The 22,558-nt window shown below is 35.2% G+C and overlaps 1 protein-coding gene across 4 annotated transcripts in view; it reads right to left on the bottom strand.

The window, feature by feature from the left end:
- LOC121368250 (ubiquitin-like modifier-activating enzyme 1) overlaps positions 1–22,558 on the bottom strand; it is a 75,645-nt gene that overhangs the window by 32,134 nt on the left and 20,953 nt on the right. For all 4 annotated transcript variants that reach the window (XM_041492901.1, XM_041492902.1, XM_041492900.1 and 1 more), the window contains 8 exons: positions 19,511–19,679; positions 19,004–19,138; positions 17,103–17,209; positions 16,371–16,461; positions 12,574–12,706; positions 9,940–10,037; positions 6,783–6,929; positions 3,458–3,628 (listed from right to left, as the gene is read on the bottom strand). In XM_041492901.1, the coding sequence (XP_041348835.1) occupies positions 3,458–3,628; positions 6,783–6,929; positions 9,940–10,037; positions 12,574–12,706; positions 16,371–16,461; positions 17,103–17,209; positions 19,004–19,138; positions 19,511–19,679 (1,051 nt within the window). The remainder of the gene's footprint in view (positions 1–3,457; positions 3,629–6,782; positions 6,930–9,939; positions 10,038–12,573; positions 12,707–16,370; positions 16,462–17,102; positions 17,210–19,003; positions 19,139–19,510; positions 19,680–22,558) is intronic.

Here is a 22,558-nt window from a genome sequence, read left to right as displayed (position 1 = left end):
TGGAGCAGCAGACCTCGATGTGAAAAAAATGCGGGGAGTAATTAACTAGTTTTACGTAGACTTTGTCATTATGAATAAATTCAACATACAAAACAGATGTCGAAATTATAAAATAGTACAGGCAAACCTCTCCTAGCGGATTCTTACTGTATATGCACTCATAATAAGCAGTGACCTGTCCTACACAGCCAGCAGCAACTTAAACTGGATCTCCAAGTCGCTAAAGTGCCTGTGTCTTTAAACATTTTTTAAATTGTAAACAACAGTGACAAGGTGCAGCAGATAAGCAATTTTCACACCTTCACCGAGACTAGTACCCATTCAGTCTAGACAACAGTGTATTAATTAAGAAACTGACTGGAACACATTTAATTGCCTCTGGGTAATCTAAACTTGACCGAGGCAGATTAATCTACTAGGACAATACTCTGCATGGAGTAGGTAGTGAATGAAATGAGAAGACAAACTTGTGACAGAATGAATTCTAAATGGTTGGTGCTTGTCAATTACATTTCATTATTTCTATAGAAGGTGACATGTGAAAAGATAATTAAAAAAATTATATATAGAGCATATGTCCATCAATTAGCAGTACAGACGGTAGAAAATATTTAAAAAATAAAATAAAATAAAAGTTGCACCTGTATAAGAATTGTTTCTCATTTTTTAGGAATTTATCGATGTATAAAAGTCACAAATGGTATAAAATCGCGTAGCGTAGCAAAGCGATTTTATACTACAATAAGTATTGAATCAACAAAAACAGTGTATATATCTTTATTATAACTTCTTTTTAAAAAATGAAACAATTTCATGTGCAGATTTGTCTTGTGTTTTTCTATCGCAAAGTGACCTTGATATTAACTTTTGTTTACGTGTAGTGACTGTTGGTGTTGTGCGGTTATTTCGATCTTGGTCTTCCGTGATGACGTATTTTTATGAGGTTTGTGGAAGGATAACGCTTGGTTTTTAAGTGACGTCAGCCAATCAGAATACAGTAAATCGTATAAATTCAGAAAGTTTGTAATTATATTAAGATAACTTCTTTTTGCACATTTTATTTTTTGGATTAAAAATTCAAGTCTCCCTACTGTTAAAAACTTTGCTCTCTCTAAAATTTGAGACAGCAGTGACTTCACTCTATGATTTTGACCTCGCGTGAGACCTGCCTTTCAGAACAATATCTTTATGAACTTGCATCTTGATTCACAAAAAAATATTAAACTTCAAGTTGAGGACATGTTTAAAAAAAAAGAAGAAATAGTTTGACAAACATCCGATTGTGTTAAGTTTCCATTACAATTTCATTTAAAGGTTTTATCTTAAATTGTTGGATAACTATCAAATTAAGTTTTTGTCTTGTTAAGTTAGGTCATTTTAATATATATGACAAAGATCATGACTTTGAGACAGCATGATGAAATACAATCATTAATTTCTATTTTTAGCAAGTGACCTTCACCTATGAAGCAGAGGTGAAACTTGTTCAAGATAAACATGATCCCATTCCAATGTCAAATTTTCAAAAATTGATTTATTTTCTATTCTGTCTCAGCCACTAAATTACTTGTAATGATTTTTAATCTGTGTCAGAAAAATACATGTTTTTGTTGAAAACCAAATGTGTTGTCCATTTGTTGTTACTGTCTATCTATAGCCGTAATAGTTTATGTGGTTTAGATATAGTTTGATCATGATTTAAACGAGAATTCTGTGGAATTAAATGTCTCGCCTACCATAAACATTTTAAGTGCACTTTAATGAACCAATGAACTATTATAAACCAAGTTTTCTGAGAAAGTGATCTAAACATTGCTACCCGGTCTCTGTTGACAGAGCTGGGATAGCAGCTAGCCAGCCCTGATCCAGCACAGCACTGCGATCACCTCTCTGTCCCACAGCCACGCTCCCAGCCCTGCGATCACCTCTCTGTCCCACAGCCACGCTCCCAGCACAGCACTGTGATCACCTCTCTGTCCCACAGCCACGCTCCCAGCACAGCACTGCGATCACCTCTCTGTCCCACAGCCACGCTCCCAGCCCTGTGATCACCTCTCTGTCCCACAGCCACGCTCCCAGCCCTGCGATCACCTCTCTGTCCCACAGCCACGCTCCCAGCACAGCACTGCGATCACCTCTCTGTCCCACAGCCACGCTCCCAGCCCTGCGATCACCTCTCTGTCCCACAGCCACGCTCCCAGCACAGCACTGCGATCACCTCTCTGTCCCACAGCCACGCTCCCAGCCCTGCGATCACCTCTCTGTCCCACAGCCACGCTCCCAGCACAGCACTGTGATCACCTCTCTGTCCATGGACCAAGCTGGCGCAGGTCCCACAGCCACGCTCCCAGCACAGCACTGCGATCACCTCTCTGTCCCACAGCCACGCTCCCAGCACAGCACTGTGATCACCTCTCTGTCCATGGACCAAGCTGGCGCAGGTCCCACAGCCACGCTCCCAGCACAGCACTGCGATCACCTCTCTGCCCATGGACCAAGCTGGCGCAGGTCCCACAGCCACGCTCCCAGCACAGCACTGCGATCACCTCTCTGTCCCACAGCCACGCTCCCAGCACAGCACTGTGATCACCTCTCTGTCCATGGACCAAGCTGGCGCAGGTCCCACAGCCACGCTCCCAGAACAGCACTGCGATCACCTCTCTGCCCATGGACCAAGCTGGCGCAGGTCCCACAGCCACGCTCCCAGCACAGCACTGCGATCACCTCTCTGCCCATGGACCAAGCTGGCGCAGGTCCCACAGCCACGCTCCCAGCACAGCACTGCGATCACCTCTCTGCCCATGGACCAAGCTGGAGCAGGTCCCAAAGCCACTCTCCCTGCACAGAACCAGCCAGCCTAGCCCTGCACTGCGATCACCTCTCTGCCCATGGACCAAGCTAAAGCAGGTCTCATGGCCACTCTCCCTGCACAGAACCAGCCAGCCCAGCCCTGCACTGCGACCACTTTGCTGCCCATGGATCAAGTTGGAGCAGGTCCCATAGCCACTTTCCCTGCACAGAACCAGCCAGCCCAGCACGGTACAACTGTTGTGACGGGAAGCTCTGACTTTAATGCCAAAGTTTACGCCATCACTGCCACAGCCATCAGAGAATTAATTCCTATACATAAAAATTCCCCAGTTTCATACACTGTGTTCTGACCACAAACTGTATTGACTTTCATTTGTTCATATATACTATATCCAACACCCAACCTTTCTTTGTGCTGTTAAAAATTCATTAATTAATTCTGCTAGGCTCGATAGGGAGATTATGGTCACATATACAGTTTCAGTCACTTCACGTGTGGGATTATGGATGTCTCCAGAGTGCATGACCCCAAATGACAGATGATTACATTGTAGGCACTGCAGGTTCAGTGTACCCCAGCCATATCCCCAGCAATATTTTACATGCATTACAAATAAAACTTATTAGTAGAGAAATGGTAACTTACTTTCATGATTTCTTGGGCTGCAATACCACCAATGGCAGCAGCAATAGGGCAGATATCACCCTGACATGTCATGGCAAATTCTCGAATGAGATCCTCATCTATTTCCTCACATTTAGCTGAAGAACTCTCGTTTACTTCCTTGAATATCTTCAGAAAGCTATCGGCATCAGACTGCACAAAAACAAAACATTTTGCAAATTAAAAACTTTATCAGCCTAGTACTGTTTTGAGTTTACAGTTTGTTTTTGTTTAACACCACCACCAGAGCACATTGATTAATTAATTATTGGCTGTTGGATGTCAAACATTTGGTAATTGACATATAGTAACCAGAGGAAACCCGCTACATTTTTCCTTATGTAGCAAGGGTTCTTTTATATGCACTTTCCCAGACAGGAAAGCACATACTACAGTCTTTGTCCAGTTGTGATGCACTGGTTGGAACGAGAAAAACCCAATCAGTAGAATGGATCCACCGAGGTTGTTCATCCTGCGATGCAAGCACCCTACGCGAGCTGACTTTACTCTTACTCCATTACAGACACTATGTCCCGATTACAAAAAACTGTTTCACTTACAATGTCTGACATATGGTGAATTATTATTTATGAATGAAAATGTTATATTTTATTCCTGTCATACAATTGCAGGCCTCTGGGAATTGAAAATTTGTGTAAACCATTTATGGATTATGCAAAAACAAATTCAGGTAACCCATTTAATTTTTACAAACGAAAAATGGGTTACACAAAACTATAGTTGCGCGAAACTATCACTCACGCAATTTTCAGAGGACTGAAATGTGGCACAAAATTAATTTAAACATAAAATCATTGTGATTCATAAAATATACTATTCATACTAGGTAACAAAAACATTATATTTGCCAAAAGTGTACTTAATAAATCAAAGTAAAAAATAAAGAGTTTTAGTGGAAAGTTAAAAGTTTGTTTTGTATAACGACACATTGATTTATTAATAATCGGCTATTGGATGTCAAACATTTGGTAATTTTGATATAATCTTAGAGAGGAAACATGCTACATTTTTTCATTAGTAGCAAGGGATCTTTTACATGCACTATCCCACAGACAGAATAGCGCATACAACGGCCTTTCACATACCAGTTGTGGTGCACTGGATGGAACAAGAAATAGTCTAATGGGCACACTGATGGGGATCGGTCCTAAACTGACAGTACACCAATACATGTACAAATTAAATAAACAGCAGAATCCATAAAAGGAGGTCTGCTGGTCTTGACAGCTCCACCATTTAAACATCCACTGTGAAGATTGCCCCAGAAAATTACTGTAGCAAACCACAATTTTAGAACGAACCAATCAAAATTTAGCAAGAAATAGAATTTTAATAAATACTGAAATTTATCAAATAAAAAGTTTGTAGAGACCACCCCAGATAATGTTGGTACTATGATTCAGAACTATTCAATCAAAACTCTAGAAGAAAATTTGATGGATGGATGGATGGAAGATAAGACAGATAGAAGATAACACTGGCATCAGAAAAGCTCCAATGATGAACATCATAGCAGTGATAAACTACCAAGATAATATGAATGTTTGCAAACTATCTATGCACAACTGCTTAACCCTTTTCAGTGTTCAGTGGGTGGGAGAGGAAGAGCTTGGTGGTTACCATGTTGTTGTGTGTTGATAGACTTTGTGGAAAGACACTCCTTATTTTGATTACAAAAAGTATATACGAAATACAAGCAGACTCGTCTTTTAATTGAACTGAAGATGTTATCATTCTGATATTTTGCTGAAGCGATCAAAGTTTTAATATTATTTTAATAAAGATTTCAAGATATACGAAAAACAAAAAAGGCGTTTGTGTGATCCACTAATGTCGAAACATTTATTTTTATTTTTTATTCCCATCTTCATCGAATGAATCGATCGCTGTGATAAAATATTATCGCCAACTGATAAAAAGTAGTTTTGTTTTTGTAGTGGCGGCGTATATATTATTTGGCACCCAAGATGAATGATTTTAATGCTAAACACTACCACTTCCATTGATTTTATAAGCGGTGATATTCTCCCAAAATGAAAAGTTTACAATATAATATAAGAACTGCTGAATAAACAGAATGACAGAAAGTAAAAATCGTCAGTTACAATCAATTATATCAAATGAAAGTTAGTGGAAACAAAAGATAGAGTGACCGTTCTTATCACGTGACAAATTTAGCACCAAATAAGTGGGGGGTTTTCAGTCGGAGATTGCCGAATCCATAAAAAATAAAAATGTTTTCATTGCTCAAATAAAATATAACTTTTATTGTTTGTATTAAACATACAAATGGATACAGGTATGGGACAAAATAGAGGCTGTTAAAAATACTATTAAATTACGTTACGGTAACTGTCGTAAATGTTTCGTCAGTTGCTTTTTCGTACACAACGCGGCTTGTTTCCTTTGATGTCCAGTGTGCAGACTGATCGTTGTGTTTTTTTAATGTGTGGAAAAAAGTGTGCATTTGGAAATAGCGGAGATAGGTGCTGGAAAATAAAGAGGGGCGCAGAAAAATAAAGGAGGGCGGCAAAATGCAATAGCAGGGCGGGCCGCCCCACTTAAATGGAGCAGCGAGAACACTGCTTTCACTATTGGATTATGGGTATAAGTGTGTCTAAAACCACTTTCTCAACTTTTTACAAAAGTATTCTCACAGAAAAATTAAAACAAAGCTGTTACTGGTCTCGATTAAACTATTTCTGGCTGTTCTACAATTATTTCTTGTCAGTCACATAAGCTGAGTGAATGCACTTCATGCGATATACAGTGTGTTGGCTTGCATGATGTCAGGCAACTCCTCATGTCTGCAGTAGTCAGAAGATTAAATATACAGTGTGTTGGCTTGCATGATGTCAGGCGACTCCTCATGTCTGCAGTAGTCAGAAGATTATATATACAAGTGTGTTGGCTTGCATGATGTCAGGCGACTCCTCATGTCTGCAGTAGTCAGAAGATTAAATATACAGTGTGTTGGCTTGCATGATGTCGGGCGACTCCTCATGTCTGCAGTAGTCAGAAGATTAAATATACAGTATGTTGGCTTGCATGATGTCGGGCGACTCCTCATGTCTGCAGTAGTCAGAAGATTAAATATACAAGTGTGTTGGCTTGCATGATGTCAGGCGAATCCTCATGTCTGCAGTAGTCAGAATATTAAATATACAGTGTGTTGGCTTGCATGATGTCAGGCGACTCCTCATGTCTGCAGTAGTCAGAAGATTAAATATACAGTGTTAATAAAAAATATATATAATAAATTAAAAATATATATTAAAAGACATACCTTGCACCTCGGCTTGGGTAAATGTCCTTTTTGTTTGACAAAATGTGTAACTGTTTGAAATGCAATATGCAACTGAGCAGGACGATCAAATTTCCCAAAATCTGTTACAATAAATTCTGGGCTCTGAATGGCATGCTTCATTGATTTCTGACAAAAAAGAAAAGAAAAACATAATAATAATTTTTAAAGCAAAATAAGTCAAGTGAAAACACCTTTTTTTTTTTTTTTAAAGTTGACTTTTGTCATACTAAAATGGAAATTACTAAATATATCTATGAGCAGGAATTTGAGACGACTGTTGAGGACATTGTACAAGTATGACATTTAAAAAAATGTCCAAGACATGAAAATCATATTCTAACTTCAAAGACTTGCTACGATGTTGATACCCTTTATATACGACTGGCATATTAAAATATTCTTCTTAATTTTTGCAAATGGATGGATAGCAACATCAAAGATTAAGGTCAATGCAGCAGTTGGGCAGTTTAGAATGTACAAGAATATATGATGTAATGTTAGATCATTTACAAAGCTATATTTATATGAAGGATTCACAGGAATAACCTGTGATGTCAATGAATTTTTAAAATTACAACTACGTAATAATGCAATCATGGAATATTTATCCCTAATTAAGCTCGATACATACAGATCAAATGACATCAGGTCAGAGAACATATTAAAATTAGACTAAATGTCAATCATCTAGATTGGAATAAGTGAACAATTTTGGGCCTAGTATTAACATTCCAAATTTATCTGAGGTTCTGGCAACATACATGCAAAATAGTCAAAGATATCAGTATTTTTCTTTTTGACCATATAAAAATGCAATCTTTCTATTTTTTATTTTTTTACTTCCGATTAGAGTTCCTTCTAAAGACAGTATTATTCTACATGTATTAACACAATAAAATGGCGGCTTTCGTTTTATCCATTATATACATGTTGGTGTGATTAGAATGGTACTTCCCATTTCTGAGTATTCAGTCATTTACACATAATTACCGTCAATATTTGGACAAAGTCAAATTAGTTTCCTTCAAGTACATGTGTTATTACATTTCCACTTTCTGGGACTTATGTTTAAACATATAAATTTAGAAGGTTTTGGTTAGAACGTGAACTTCATCATGGATTTGCAGATTTTTGGTCAGTTGCCTTAAGCTTGGTTAAAGTTGTTACACTTTCCTTAACTCCTATATTGTTAATGGATAACTTTTATATTTGGAATTGATGTTCCCCAAGACGGCCAAGTGCATTTGGTGCCACTACTAGTACTACAACTTTATGAATAAGCTGGATATTTGGTATTCCTTGCTTATCTTCCTATTGGTACATTACTTGTATATCTTTGATATTACGCTATATGATATGATAAGAGTGTAGCATTTTAGTACCATGAAGGTTTATACTAAACAGAATTACAAAATGTTAACAGCTATAATTTTATAAAGAATGCATGAATTCGAAAAGTAAATGTGGATGATTATTTACATTAATATTTATTTAGAGAATACAAGTTGATTCCTTCATTACATATATATCAACAATACAAACAAACTTTTCTGTTCAATGTTTTTCAGTTTCCCCTATTTCTGTAAAAGATCAAATATTTATTAAAGAGGATCATGCAATATAGTACTTTGTTAATGGTAAAAAAAAAAAACCCACTAATAAAAAGAATATTACCTTCAATTAAATAATGTGTAACACAGAAGTCTCACATTCTCATAAAATCGCTAAAGTCAACCACATTCATTTATTTTACAATACTTTACTTAACAAATTTTGGATTCTACAGACAATTTTACAGTGAAACAATCTTAATATAAAAATAAATACAAATGTCCACTTTGGCATGGAATTGCCCATCGATATATTAACTTGTGTGTGTGTGTGTATATAGTCAAACTTTGATAACTCCACCATCGATCTCTCGAAAACTTCGATCCCTCAATCTGAATCGACGGTCACCACTGAGTTGCTATACTAACTAGTAATAACAACCTTTGAAAACTTAAACTTCGAAAACTATCTTTCGACCTAATTCTTTGGTCCCACCATAAAGATTTAATAGAGTATATACCTCTAAAACTCAATGTGTGTGGATTGATCAAAGTGTCATTGCCGATAGCATTTTAAAGATGAATGTATTGACAATCATGTCAAACAAGTGAAGCGCACCTGTCTCGGATTAAGGTGATAATTACAGAATAATAGATCACCGACTATGCAGAATGAAATGATCCTGTCTTTGGTCGTCAGTGTTTGTACGTGGTGGAGAGCCTTGCAAAGTAATACATAATTACAGACACAGAAAGGTTAACTTCAAAGAGCATTTGTAATAATTGTTAGTGCTGTTTTTGCTCTCAAAGGCGTGAATCGTATCACATCTTTACCTTTTCTATTTATGTATCAGTTAATGTTTAACAATTACCAGTTATTTAGTTATGTTAAAAACTGATACATTACAGATCGAGCAAATGTGGGGTTTGCCAGATCAGTTTTAAAAGTTCTGCTTTCTTGTCATCCAAGCAACCTCAATCTCACGATGGGCCCAGAAATGGTGGCCAAATTGGAAAAAGAAAGTAGAGGTGTACTTAGTGTTATTCGGCATTCAGTGTTTTATTTATTAATTACATTCTGCCATGTTTTGACATCTGTAAAATACGTCATTGTCATTTTCTGTTATTTATATATGTATGTAAATGCCTTTTTTTCATTGTTTTTCCGGTCAATAAATATATGTAGCCTATATGCCCAAGCATATATATATATTTCAAATTCATCTGGGTTATCTTTTTTGTTTTATTTACTTACTTTTACAATATACGCAAAATGAATGTTCCACAGGTGTCGAAGATGCCAACAGATGGGGTGGGATGGGATGAGATGGGGTGGCGTGGGGTGAGGTGACTGATATATTAATTCGCCTTTCAACTGTGGATGCATAGTTCTCAGAGTTCAGACGTAGGGCAGTGAAGCGCATATTTCTTACAATATTAAGCGAAATCAACCAGCTGCAATGCAGTCTCATATATTAATTTCAAAAACTCCAGCTCTTAAATTTGAACTACTTCCTTGTCCCTTTCAAGATCGAGTTATCGAAGTTTGACTGTGTATATATATATATATATATTTCTATACATACAAATTTGATTGTTTTGGGCATTTTCACTTTTGTCACAATTCCACCTCTTAGGTAGTCTGAAAATCTAGTTGTGTCACCAATGCTGAATGTGTATGGACCTATGAAAACAAAGACAATAGTAAAAATGAAAGCTACAAGCAATGGTTGGATGGCTTCAGGCCTGGTGCTTATAAAACTTTAGACTCGAGACTATAAAGTCTGAGACGCGAACGTCATGGCAACACCATACAAATTGTATGCATGTGAAATCATTAGAGATTGAGTCTGGACTAAAGTTTTATAAGCACAGGCCCAGGGCCGTATTTAACATTTTCAAAACACATATGTATACTAGTAAAATAACAAATTCAAACAATTCATGCAGCTGTATGACATAATGAAAGCTTCACATCATCTAAGCAAATAAAATTTCAATCTTCCAAAATATCTCATTATATCTCAGTAGAAGCTACCCCAGAGAATCAAGTTTCAGAACTAAGATCAAAACTGTTATAAGAATGTAAATATGTGCAAAGTAAATTGTCTTGCTGATTGCTATGTGACTTTTACCAAATCAAACTGGAGAAAGTATATTAATATTTATGAAAAAATTCTTGTTTCTTATGTCACCTAAATTTGCGAGGCACTCCCTCTTATTCAGGAATTTTAACCATGTCCCAAGCACTGCATACATCCAATATGCTGATCAGAGGATCATTTTTATCAGCTTTGGCTTAAAATTTACATCGCGGACATTAAGAACAAGTAGAAAATCTCTCTGCCAATCAAAGGCTGGAGCAGCTATATTGTATTTTAATTTGGCCCGAAAAAAAACAATTCTTGGTCAGGGCCATTAGATGATCATTTGGACGAAGTTTGACTGAAAGCTGCCTGGTGGAACTGGAGAAGTTGACGGCGCCCACACTATCCGATAAGCTTGCATGGTCCTTCAGGCCAGGTGAGCTAAAACGTGACAGGTAATTCAGTGTGCGATTTTGGTTTAAAACATTTAAGTGTCATAAGTACACACTGTTTGCAAATCTTGAGAGCCCGCCACCAACCCAGCGAGCCCTGTTGTGCGTCTCCAGTAGAACAGAAGATACGCTAAATGTTTTGCATAAAACAATGGAAAAGATCACTATTCAAGACTGGTTTCCTATGATTTTGATATATATGCTGACAGTCATTTCGAAGAATCAAGGTAATTTGTACAAATAATTTTTACGAGCCGTGTGGGCTCTTATGCTAGCCAAGCTAGAGAACAGGACAGGAATGTTTTATTATCAACGCACTCAACATATTTTATTTACGGTTATATGGCGTCAGACATATGGTTACGGATCACTGAGAGAGGAAACCCGCTGTCGCCACTTCATGGGCTGCTCTTTTCGATTAGCAGCAAGGGATGTTTTATATGTACCATCCCACAGACAGTGGGATATACCAGTCATGGTGCACTGGCTGGAACGAGAAATAGCCCAATGGGGCCCACTGACGGAGATCGATCCTAGACCGACCACACATCAAGCGAGCGCTTTACCAACGGGCTACGTCCCCCTCTTGCCAAGCTAGAGTCCTATATGATTTTTGCGAGGCTCAGGCTCCCACTCTCCTCACACTGTAATTTAAAGTTACATGCAAAATTGCCGTAGAAAATATTAAAAACAGAAAACACCACGGCAATCTCCACAGTATGGTTGATGTTCAGGGTTGTGAATGTGTGTTTGTTATATATTTATTACCCATATAGTCAACAATAAATGGTTACATAAATATTGTATTTTCACACACTATCTTTATGGCATGGGCTACTATAATATATTGAAAACTTTGTTACAGTTATAGCAGCTGCAAGCTTGCAAAGGTCACACCTATGATATTGACATCATTCTGCATCACTGTAATTGACATCGCTGAATATTATTAACATCGATTGTGAAGTGATTACAATATTTAACGTTTGTTATACAGCACTTCATGAGAGTACCATATGAAATTCATTCTCACTTGAGGAATAAAAAATTCCCAAACTCGTTTCATAATTTCTTTATGGTACTCCCACCCATATGAGAGAGAGAGAGAGAGAGAGAGAGAGAGAGAGAGAGAGAGACAGAGACAGAGAGACAGAGAGTTGAGTTGAGTTTGTTTTGTTTAATGACACCACTAGAGCACATTGATTTATTAATCGGCTATTGGATGTAAAACATTTGGTAATTTAGACAGTCTTAGAGGAAACCTGCTACATTTTACCATTAGAAGCAAGAGTTCTTCTATATGAACCATTCCACAGACAGAATAGCACATACCATGGCTTTTGATATACCAGTCGTGGTGCACTGGTTAGAACAAGAAATAGCCCAATGGGCCAACAGACAGGTATCGATCCTAGACCCACAGTGCACCAGGCAAATTACTCCCCCTGAATTCCGCGGTAAAATCTGACATATTCTGTGGCAGAATTTGATAAATTATGTGGCAAATTCTGCAACATATAAAACTGAAAAATAACACTTATAAATTAAAACTAGTTGTTCAAAATGTTACATATTTATTTTTAAAGATGACAAAAACCAATTATTCCGTTTGGTTGTTAATGGAAATAAAACATGATTTCCCAATGATCACACTATGTGTACTAAGTTGATATGAATGTACCTAGAACTTTGATCTTCACTGGAGAACAGCCATTAAGTTCTGTCATACCCTTCACTTCAGAAAAGGTAACATAATCTCCATCTTCAAAACCATGTCTAGTTTCATCAATGCAGGCCACAATACCATCTTTGTCCTGAAATCAAATAACAGTAAATGAAAAATCTGTTTTTGATTTGTTTTTGTAAACATTATGGATTATGTTTTACAAATATCAAGAAATAGAATCCATGGAAAAATGATGTAAAGTGCACATGGATTCTATTTCTTGATATTTGTAAAACATTTTTTAAAAGCATGTTGGACATTATTACTTAATTAAGAACTGTCTGTTATTTCTTTTACATCATTCGCAAACTGTGATATTAAGTTTTTTTGTACATTTTTATTACAATAATTAGATTCATTAGGATGTCCCCTAAAAATATTACACACAACAAAATTGTGTTGTGTCAGATTTTACTATCTAAAGTTGAAACAAAACAACATAGTCATCAACATCCCCCACCCCACTTCTAATGAAATGGAAACCACACTCATTTAGCATGGAAAAGTAAAAATATTAAAGTAAAAAATCTGTCGTAGCAAAAGGCATTACTTGACCAATAGACTAGCATGTGTACAAAACTCTGGAAAACAGAACAAATACTGCCAATGAAAACTCTCTCTAGCAAAAGGCACTATTAGACCACTACATTGATTTGTGTATACAGTTTTAGGAAGTTATCTTTAACGGTTTTAGACTTGTTCTATGGAAATAGTGAATTTGGTCATTCTTGCAATTTGTTTCCATGGTAACCAAAATAAAATAAAAAATTAAAATTCCCTGATAGCAAAAGACACCATCTGACCACTAAACTGATATATGTACAAAGTTTTATGAAGCTATCTTGAATGGATTTGGAGTTTTGCTCCGGAAATGGTGAATTTGGTCATTCTGGCTATACTTCCATAGTAACAAAAAAAATATCAAAAATGAAGACTCCCTCACAGCAAAATGCACTACTACATCACTAGATTAATGTTTACAAAATTTCATGAAGTTATCTTGATCGGTTTTGTTCTCAGGAAACAGTGAATTTGGTTATTTAAGTTATTTGTGTCCATGGTAAGAAACAAAATATCAAAATTCAACTCCCTCATAGCAGAAGGCACTATTAGACCATTAGATTAATATGTCAGGCTGTCCAGTACACCCATATAAAAAGTAGGAAAATAGAAGAAAAAACTAGGACAAAAGTAGGACTGAAATGGTACTTGTATTTTGGTTATCCAAAATAATATGAATCTTATGTAACAGTCACATTATACAGTTACTTGAAATTGTTGTACACTATATTGATTGATTATATTAATATTGGAAACATTGTTAGCTATTGAGTATTTGAAGCAATCATAAATGGCTAACAGACAATTTTACAAATTATTCTAGCCCTTATTTTTTTTCTATCTGGCTCTTTTTAATGTAAAATGTGATGGAAACTTATACATATAGTGAAATTTGACACCAAATGCTTGAGTGATGTGGACATTTTGAGGCTGAAATTCAATGTTGATATAGTAAAGACTGTCAAAAACAGAGAAAATTACAAAATTTTAACAGTAATGTGAGAATAATAATAACGAGTGGATGAATATTTAACGACACCCCGACACAAAAATCTACATCAGGTATTGGGTGTCAGACTAGGGTAAAAGCTAATATGAGATAAAGACAATAATTCAAAATCCATGTACTCCACAGACAGCTTCATACGAATATTAAAGGAGCACACTTAGTCATTACTTACTCATGGCAAAAGTAACACTCGAGTGCCAGAAATTGACTTTCAGAGTGTAAATTTAATGTTGACATTATATGGTGCAGCAAATTCAGAGATAAAATATATATCTTTCCGCTAAAAACCAAATTCCCATAACTGTTGATTTTTATAATACAAGCAATATGCACACTTTAACAGTAATTAGCACAATTTTGAAACAAAAAAGTAGGAAAAACTAGGTATTTTGAAGAAAAAGAAGGGAAAATTGGACAAAGACCAAAAAGCAGGAAAAGGTGAAAAAACGTAGGATCACTAGACAATACGTCTACAAAATTTCATGAAGTTAACTTGAATGTTTTAATTGTGCTTTAGAAACATTCCCAGATGAATGTATGGATGGATGGACAGAAGGACGGTGCTTGTTTTAATATTCCCTGCAAATTGTGTTGCGAGGTGATAAAAAGTAGATTAAAAACTCAATTCAGTTATGACATTAAAAAAAAGTTAAAGTTTATTTTGTTTAATGACATCACTAGAGTACATTAATTAATCATCAGCTATTGGATGTCAAACATTTGGTAATTATGACTTGTAGACATCAGAGGAAACCCGCTACATTTTTCCTAATGAATCTTTTATATGCACTTGTCCAGACAGGAAAGCACATACCACGGCCTTTGTCCAGTTGTGGTGAACTGGTTGGAATGGGAAAAAACCCAATAAGCTGAATGGATCAACTGAGGTGGTTTGATCTTGCGACGAAAAGCACCTCAAATGAGCACTCAACCGACTGAGCTAAATCCCGGCCCCAGTGATGACGTTTTCTGGGTGTAAATATGGATGCATTTATAAGAGTTAAGAGATCACACCACTATTTCAGAAAAATTGCATGAATTGTCACTATTAAAGACTGTCAACATTTTCTTTTTAGCCAAAATGTAAGATTTTCAAAAAAATTGTAAGAACCGTTATTAGAAAAAAAACCCCAACAGTAATGATGTCATCTCCTGATATTTGTCTACAATTTGGCAAAACAATTTTTTGGGGGGGTTTTCAACTTTATTGTAAAGTAAAACTTAGTAAATGGAAGATATATATAGAATACTAAACGAGATTGCCTGTCATACCATTTTTATGAAACAGTTTTGGTACCGGAAGAGTAAAAGCGAGTCAGATACCAACACTGGTCACGAGTTTCATAAAAAATAGTATGACAGCCAAGCTAATTTAGTATTTTATTTATTACATACCAACTGCAAACAAGCCTCAACGCAGAAGCAAGCAGATGTCGAGATCTACTACGTTATTTTTGTATGAATTGGGTCAGCAAGTGATCTACATCACACGTAAACTTAAATGACTTCACAATGAGCCATCAGCAATGTACAGTTTAGCTAAGCCTGCATTAATTGTCAGTTAATGAGGTGTTTAAATTCACAATGACTGAATTGTAGATCGGACCAGCAAAGATTGACCTGAGTAAATGGACGACTGGATGTGATGCCGACATTTTCTACATAGGCCATAAAAAAAAAAGAAAAAAAAGAGTAGAATAACAGTTTGACAGACACTTGCCGCAACATCATTTTGGCTTCATATACAATAGCCCAAATATAACAATCTATCTTATCGCAATTTCAATTCATGGCCATATTTCATAATAATACTTTTAAATTACATAATTTTGTACAAACACGGTTAGATACGTTAATAATCTCTGAACAAAACATTTTCAAAAGCAAGTTTGCCTTTAATGTTTTCTAGCGTTCGTAGAAAGAATGCGTCATGCACCCAGTTTATTTTCTGGCAGGGAGATGCAAAATAACATCATTCAAATTACCAAAAACAACTACCGCGCCAGTCTGCATTACACTAGTTAAACATTGAGTAATTGTTATGAACTGAGTAACATCTTACACTGGTGTGTAATAAATTTGACTAGAATTGTTCTGAGGTCAACCACTATATTGACCAGTCTAAACAGGTATTTTACATTACATTTTACTTTTTTTAAAACTACTCTTCAACTCCCAATACCTTTGTAATTGATGCCACCATGTTGTTTGTTGGTTGTTCACCATCAACATCTGTAATCACAAATTCATCTCCAAAATCACAGAAAATCTGCCTGCAAAAATGTATAAAGCAACACATAATTGAGTAATCATTACCACAATCAGTTTCTTGTTCCTAACATTAAAGTTACTTAATTATGCATAGCTTTTTCAATACAGCTGGAGTGATCAATCATATAATCAATCAGACCTCTACGTTTGGCAACTAAAACATTTTATATGGTCGTTCCCCTGTTCGTATAAACAGATCAGTAACAGTCACCCCTGGAGACAAGAGGGCGAAATAGTTACTGTATACAACTTCACCTTGTTCAGCACATAGGCAAAAATAAAAATCATTACATCATCGATAATATGATCACCATGAAAACAAACAGCAACCATGTTTTCGCCAAATTTTAACAAGTATATATTATCAGAGTAAAATATATCTAGTTATAAAACGTTTCTTTGTACACCTTATGAAAAACTTTATTTAAAAGGAAAGTAAACTTTGTAACAAAATATTACAATCATATCAACAATGTAAACTGGGATCTGTCAACAATTTTTATGCAGCACACAAACATATCGTCAGCATAAAGTAGAAAACCAGTTAACTTTCGGCGAATCCTGAATATATACAAAGATTCCTGAATGTATTAGAAATGAACAACTTTATTACGTTTTTAATGTTTCACAATTGCCAACATACCCAAATAAGCCTTTTGTATCTGCGACAATGAAGTTGATTCCATTGTGATGACAATATTCACCAATCCTCAGCTGCTCATCCAGGTCTGAATTTGTCAAGCAGACCACCTGAGAACAAGAAAATTGTTTATAGTATTATAACACTAATTTAAAACGAAATCACAGTAGACTAATATTTGATAATCAATCAGATCCATAAAAAGTAGGTACAGTGATCAAATTATGACACAAGTCAATCCACCATCCCACGTTCTTAATATATAGTTTTGTTATTCTATTTGCATTTATAAGGAAGATATAGCCCAGGTGAGGACTTTCTTTAAAGTGCTATAGGTTGCAGTGACACACAGCCATCCAAATTGTACTTACATTCAAGGTTTGCTGATTTTGGTAGTAAGATATGCCCTAGACAAAAAAGGTTAACAAACGGATGGACGGAGAGATGACATACAATAATACGACCCGTCAAAACATCATACAAATACAAATGAATGGTCATTTTCTACTTTGATAAAAATAGGATTATGATGAGAATTTAGTGCAAAATTTGAAGGTTTAATTCTAATAAAAAGGTAATTTAACCAAACATAAGGCATAAATTAAAAACATTTTTACTCTGCCAATTTTGTCCTTTGTAAATTTATGCTAAACAGAGCTATTTCCATTTATGAGAAAATATTCATTTTAAGGAGTTATGGGAGAACTTATTATTACCGTATTTGACAGGAAATTAGCCCATGTCTTTGAATAAGCCCCCCTCCGTTTTGATAGCATTTAAGTAATTAGGCCCTCATTCGTAAATAAGCCCACCCCCAACTTCGTCACCTTATAAATAACATGAAACTGCAAGTTTTCTCAAAGCTCATTCAAAAGGTCATACCTCCTGCAGATAATTAAACACAAATGTAACACAATATTTTACCACCAGTGAGATTTAGCAGTCTAACAGTGTTTCCAATTTCATGCCTGAAGTATTTCTTTGAAGTACCTACACAAGCCCAAGTCTGAACCAAAACCAATGTCTATTTTTACCACCACACTGGGTCCGCAGTTAATGCTAATTAGGCAAATACCTTATTCTGATTGGCTAAGAACAATGACCTAGATTGACAATTCTTTGTAGTTTAAGCTGGCTGCCAGTGTTAGAAACGTGTGTATACGCTATTGAGTTTGTTAATTGCTGTTGTTTTAAGTCTTCTCAGCATTAAATTTTGGATGTAAATAAACAGAACTGGTAAGTAATTGTAACATAGGTGTGTTTCTGATAATTAGATACTAGTAAAAAACCCAATTTAATTCATAAACAATTATTATTTATTAATAACAAATGGAACACTAATTAATAGGTGCTACTGAACGATTTTTGTTTTCTTCCTAGTTCATTTAATTATTATTATTTATTTATTTATTTATTTTTATTTTTATTTTTTTTTCTCAACAAAACTGGCCCCTTGTCTGAGAATAAGCCCACCCCATGCTAAGCTCACAATGAGTTGTATTGGCCCCCTGGGCTTATTTCCGGTCAAATACGGTATTATTTTCATGTTTTTAATAAGTTCTTTTAAAGGCGTTCTATCAATAAAGCAAACAACTGCTATCCTTCTTGTTATATCCTGAAAGTTTTTGCGATCCCTAGTACAAGACTAAGTGAAATGACCGGCCTCAGTGGTATAGTCATTAAGTATCAGAACTAAGGCTGGTCGGTTCCGGGTTCACATTCCAGTACCCACTCCCACCCACAGCCAGTTTTAATCGCTTAATAGGAGAGGTGTAAGGCCACTGCATCGATTTCACTCACTCTAACTATCAACCATTATTCCCTGCCTTGAACCTAACTCAATACAATTATGAAAATAAATGAGGGAAAAACAGTCAACAAGCAGTAGAGAAATGAACACTAACTTGAAAACTGGAGAGAAATTCTTCTTCTAATTCCCCTGTATATGCATTCACTGGGACATAGCCATTCAGTTCTGCTAAACGTGGCTGGCTGACTTCTGCTCTGTTTTTTCCCAAATCTGATTCACGTAGGAAAAACTGTAAGAAATGGTTTAACAAAGTCACTTTCAAAGGCAACAACAGCATAATTATCAAATAAGTTGTCCAATTAACTCTTTAACAAGATTAATCCATCAATCTAAATGTAATTATTAACATGTACAAACTATATACTGAGGGGAGGGGGCTAATTATAACATAAGCATTTTACCAAGGGGAGGGAACAAATGTGGATAAAAAGATTCCTGGAAAAATCTTAATTTTTCATGTATGCTATTGAAATGTCCATACTTGTAAATGACCCAACAACAGTTATCTGATTAAAACTAATTTGTGTAGGTGAAACTTGAGACATTTTAAAATTTTTGAAGTTCAATAGTTTTAGACAAAATGTTATTATAAGACAAAAACCTGTGAAGAAAGGTCAAACCAAGTTGTATTCCCCGTGTCATGTACAGTGACAGATTTCACACCACCAAGTACAACGTTTTTAGCAATTTCAATGCCAAGTCCTTTCATTCCAGATATGAGGATGTTAGAGTTGGCCATTCGACGCATTGCTTCATGACCAAGAACATATCTGAAAAAAAAAAAAGTAATTAATTATCTAATACCATTAAAGAATTTCAGCTCATAGCACAACTGACACTTGTACTAAAAGAACTTTTGGCAAAGAAGCATTGCTTACCTAACTTCATTTCATAGATGCCAACCTTAAAAATATCTGAAAATGACCAACATTTCCACCAATTTTGAAGTTAAAAATGCAACCACTGTATACAAGACTGATCAATCGGTTTGAGTAAATATGTATACTAATTATTTGTAAGAAATGTTGTTAAAATTAATACTTGCAGATCAAAATCAAGTGGTGGAAGATTCAAACTATTTTAATTACAAAAGAATGATACTTAATTTAAATTTTATATCAGTGGTTGGATGGGTGGAGGAGGTCCTCTTTGATTTTGGAATAATATATTACTTATCTGGATCACACACTCTTTCTCCATGCTACATGTGCTAAGACACCATTTTTTCCTATAATGGTATGGTAACATAACTTAAAGCCGCACACCCTAGTTCCATCCAGCGAAAATAAATTATAATTTGGTTAATCTACAAACCTGTAACACACTTAGATCACGTTTTTATCAAATGGAGTGAAAAAGCAGGTTTTATATCGATAAATACCATGGGAATACCCATGTCCCAATTGCTTGAAATAATTTTGAAAGTTAGTATTCTGATGTCACCGGTAGAAGCACAACAATGCCTACGTCACGACAAATTTCACAGACTTGGGGTGCGTTCGTTTCACCTCTCCTGGACATGTTCCAACTGTTCTGTCCTGGTTGTATCCCCTCTCCAGATATCGTAAGACTTAGCAAAATTATTGGTTTTAAGGGTTTGTAACGTTTTGTATTGAGACACTTACTTGTCTGAACTTTATTGTTACTGAAAATGTTCACGAACTGTGAAGAAAAATCTCACAAATGAACAACAACAAATCGGATGTTGATTGCGCGAACCGTGCACGAGAAAACAAACCGAACCAAAATGATAACGGTCATGTGATATACCAACGTCTGTGACATTAAAAATAGATTGGACCTCGCTTGCTTAACGTTTTTTTCTCGACAACATGTTTTGTGAAAAAATGCATTTCGTGGTTTTACAAACATCAGGATTACCAAAAAGCACTTCAGGTGAATGGAAATGTGTATTCTAAATAATAAAATGTAAGTAAAGTGCAATTTTATTTGTGAAAAATGGGGTTTAATAGCGAAAAACAACACCGTAATGGTTAACAAATAAACGTAACTAGGGTGTGTCCCTTTAAGTTCATAGTAAAACATATGCTAGCTCTCTCTACATCAATTTCAGTAATGCCAGAAAATACTAATTTTTACTTTCACTTTAACATAACAACATATTAATTATCAGTCATTTAATACTAAAGCATTTGTTAGTGAAAATATTCAACTGTTTTCATTATATTTTATTACCGGAAGTAGTAGTATTTGTTAACAAAAGATTTGAATCAAAGTATATAACTTGGAATATTTATGAATTAATGTGGAACAAGAAGAAATATTACAAAATGTACTGATAAATGTTCACATCGCCTATTTTAATCACTGAGGAGAAGTGAATTCTCCTACTTTTTTAATTCTAGATTAGGGCCTGTTTATATGCTTTGCAATGAATGCAGATCAGATTCAAATAGATAGTCTGATAACCTCTAACAAATACATTATAGTAAATTGTCACCATTGTTTTAAGTATTAAACATAAATCCAATTATTTTTTAAAGTTTTTCTCTTGTCATTTGAATGAAACATTAACAAAACTCCTTTTCAACTAGCATTTGATTACACATCTTAAACAATTACTGCATTGTTTATGTGTAATTTATTATCTCCTTGTGGAGTTTACTCAAATCAGATTGCCTGACCAACTATTAGGTTGTCGCAACCGCTATATACGTGTACCTCAAAAACATACACTGCAGTAATTTATATTTATTATTTAAGGGGTATGAAAACAAAAAAAAACATGCATGAACTCTGTGAATCACCGAAGCAATTCATACAATTTTGCTTGCTGTTTTGCTCATGCCCAGATGAACCTAAAAGAAACAACTGACAATCTGTATAATTAAATTTGAAACATACTTGTTAAAAACAGAACAAGATAATATTTTAGGTGGGATTAAGAAATGAACAAAGTCATGTTGCTATGGCTGGACAATTGTAGGGCTCAAACTTAAGAATTTAACACCCACAGCATTTAGTTTTAATAAACTACCGTGGGTCAAACGGCCTACTCCGAGGACTTGCTGCAGGAGCCCGTTTCAAAGACATATTCCCTCCCTTAATAATGGAGATGCCCTTTTTAAAAACACATGCCGTGCCTTAATATTGGAGGTGCCTTTTAAACGAGCATTTTTTCGTTTGAAGAAAATAATTATTTTATTGTTACAGATTTTTTTTGTAAACATAGCAATAAAATATATAGATCTACAGAAACCATAAAAATTATATTCAGTGAAGTTATATTTTTACTGTATTTTAGTTCATGATTAAATTATCTCCCTTGTAAATTAATCTGTTTTGATTATTGAGGCCAGTGTCGTTTCTTCTTAATTAAGTTTGATGATTACCAATGCATCTGATCGGTTTTTTTTTTTACAAAGTAGTAATTTAAACAACTGTCCCTATAAAAAATGGACACAAAGTGCAATTACGATAAAATATCTAAAACTAATTGAATACGAAGCTAATAATGATGATACATGTCCTGTCATTGAGTGCAAGTTAAAATTAAACTTGTCATTCGATTCGTTTTGTTTTTGTGGGGTTTTTGGTAGGATCATTTTGTCAGGTATGTTTGCACAGCAGTAATATTAAATAAATGTTAAGTAAATAATTAAATAAAGATAATTTTTATTCAAATTTC

The sequence above is a fragment of the Gigantopelta aegis genome, chromosome 3 (assembly GCF_016097555.1).
Source record: "Gigantopelta aegis isolate Gae_Host chromosome 3, Gae_host_genome, whole genome shotgun sequence".
Lineage (NCBI taxonomy): Eukaryota > Metazoa > Mollusca > Gastropoda > Neomphalida > Peltospiridae > Gigantopelta > Gigantopelta aegis.
The sequence above is the reverse complement of the archived record's forward strand: the minus strand, read 5'-3'. Positions and strand labels throughout refer to the sequence as shown.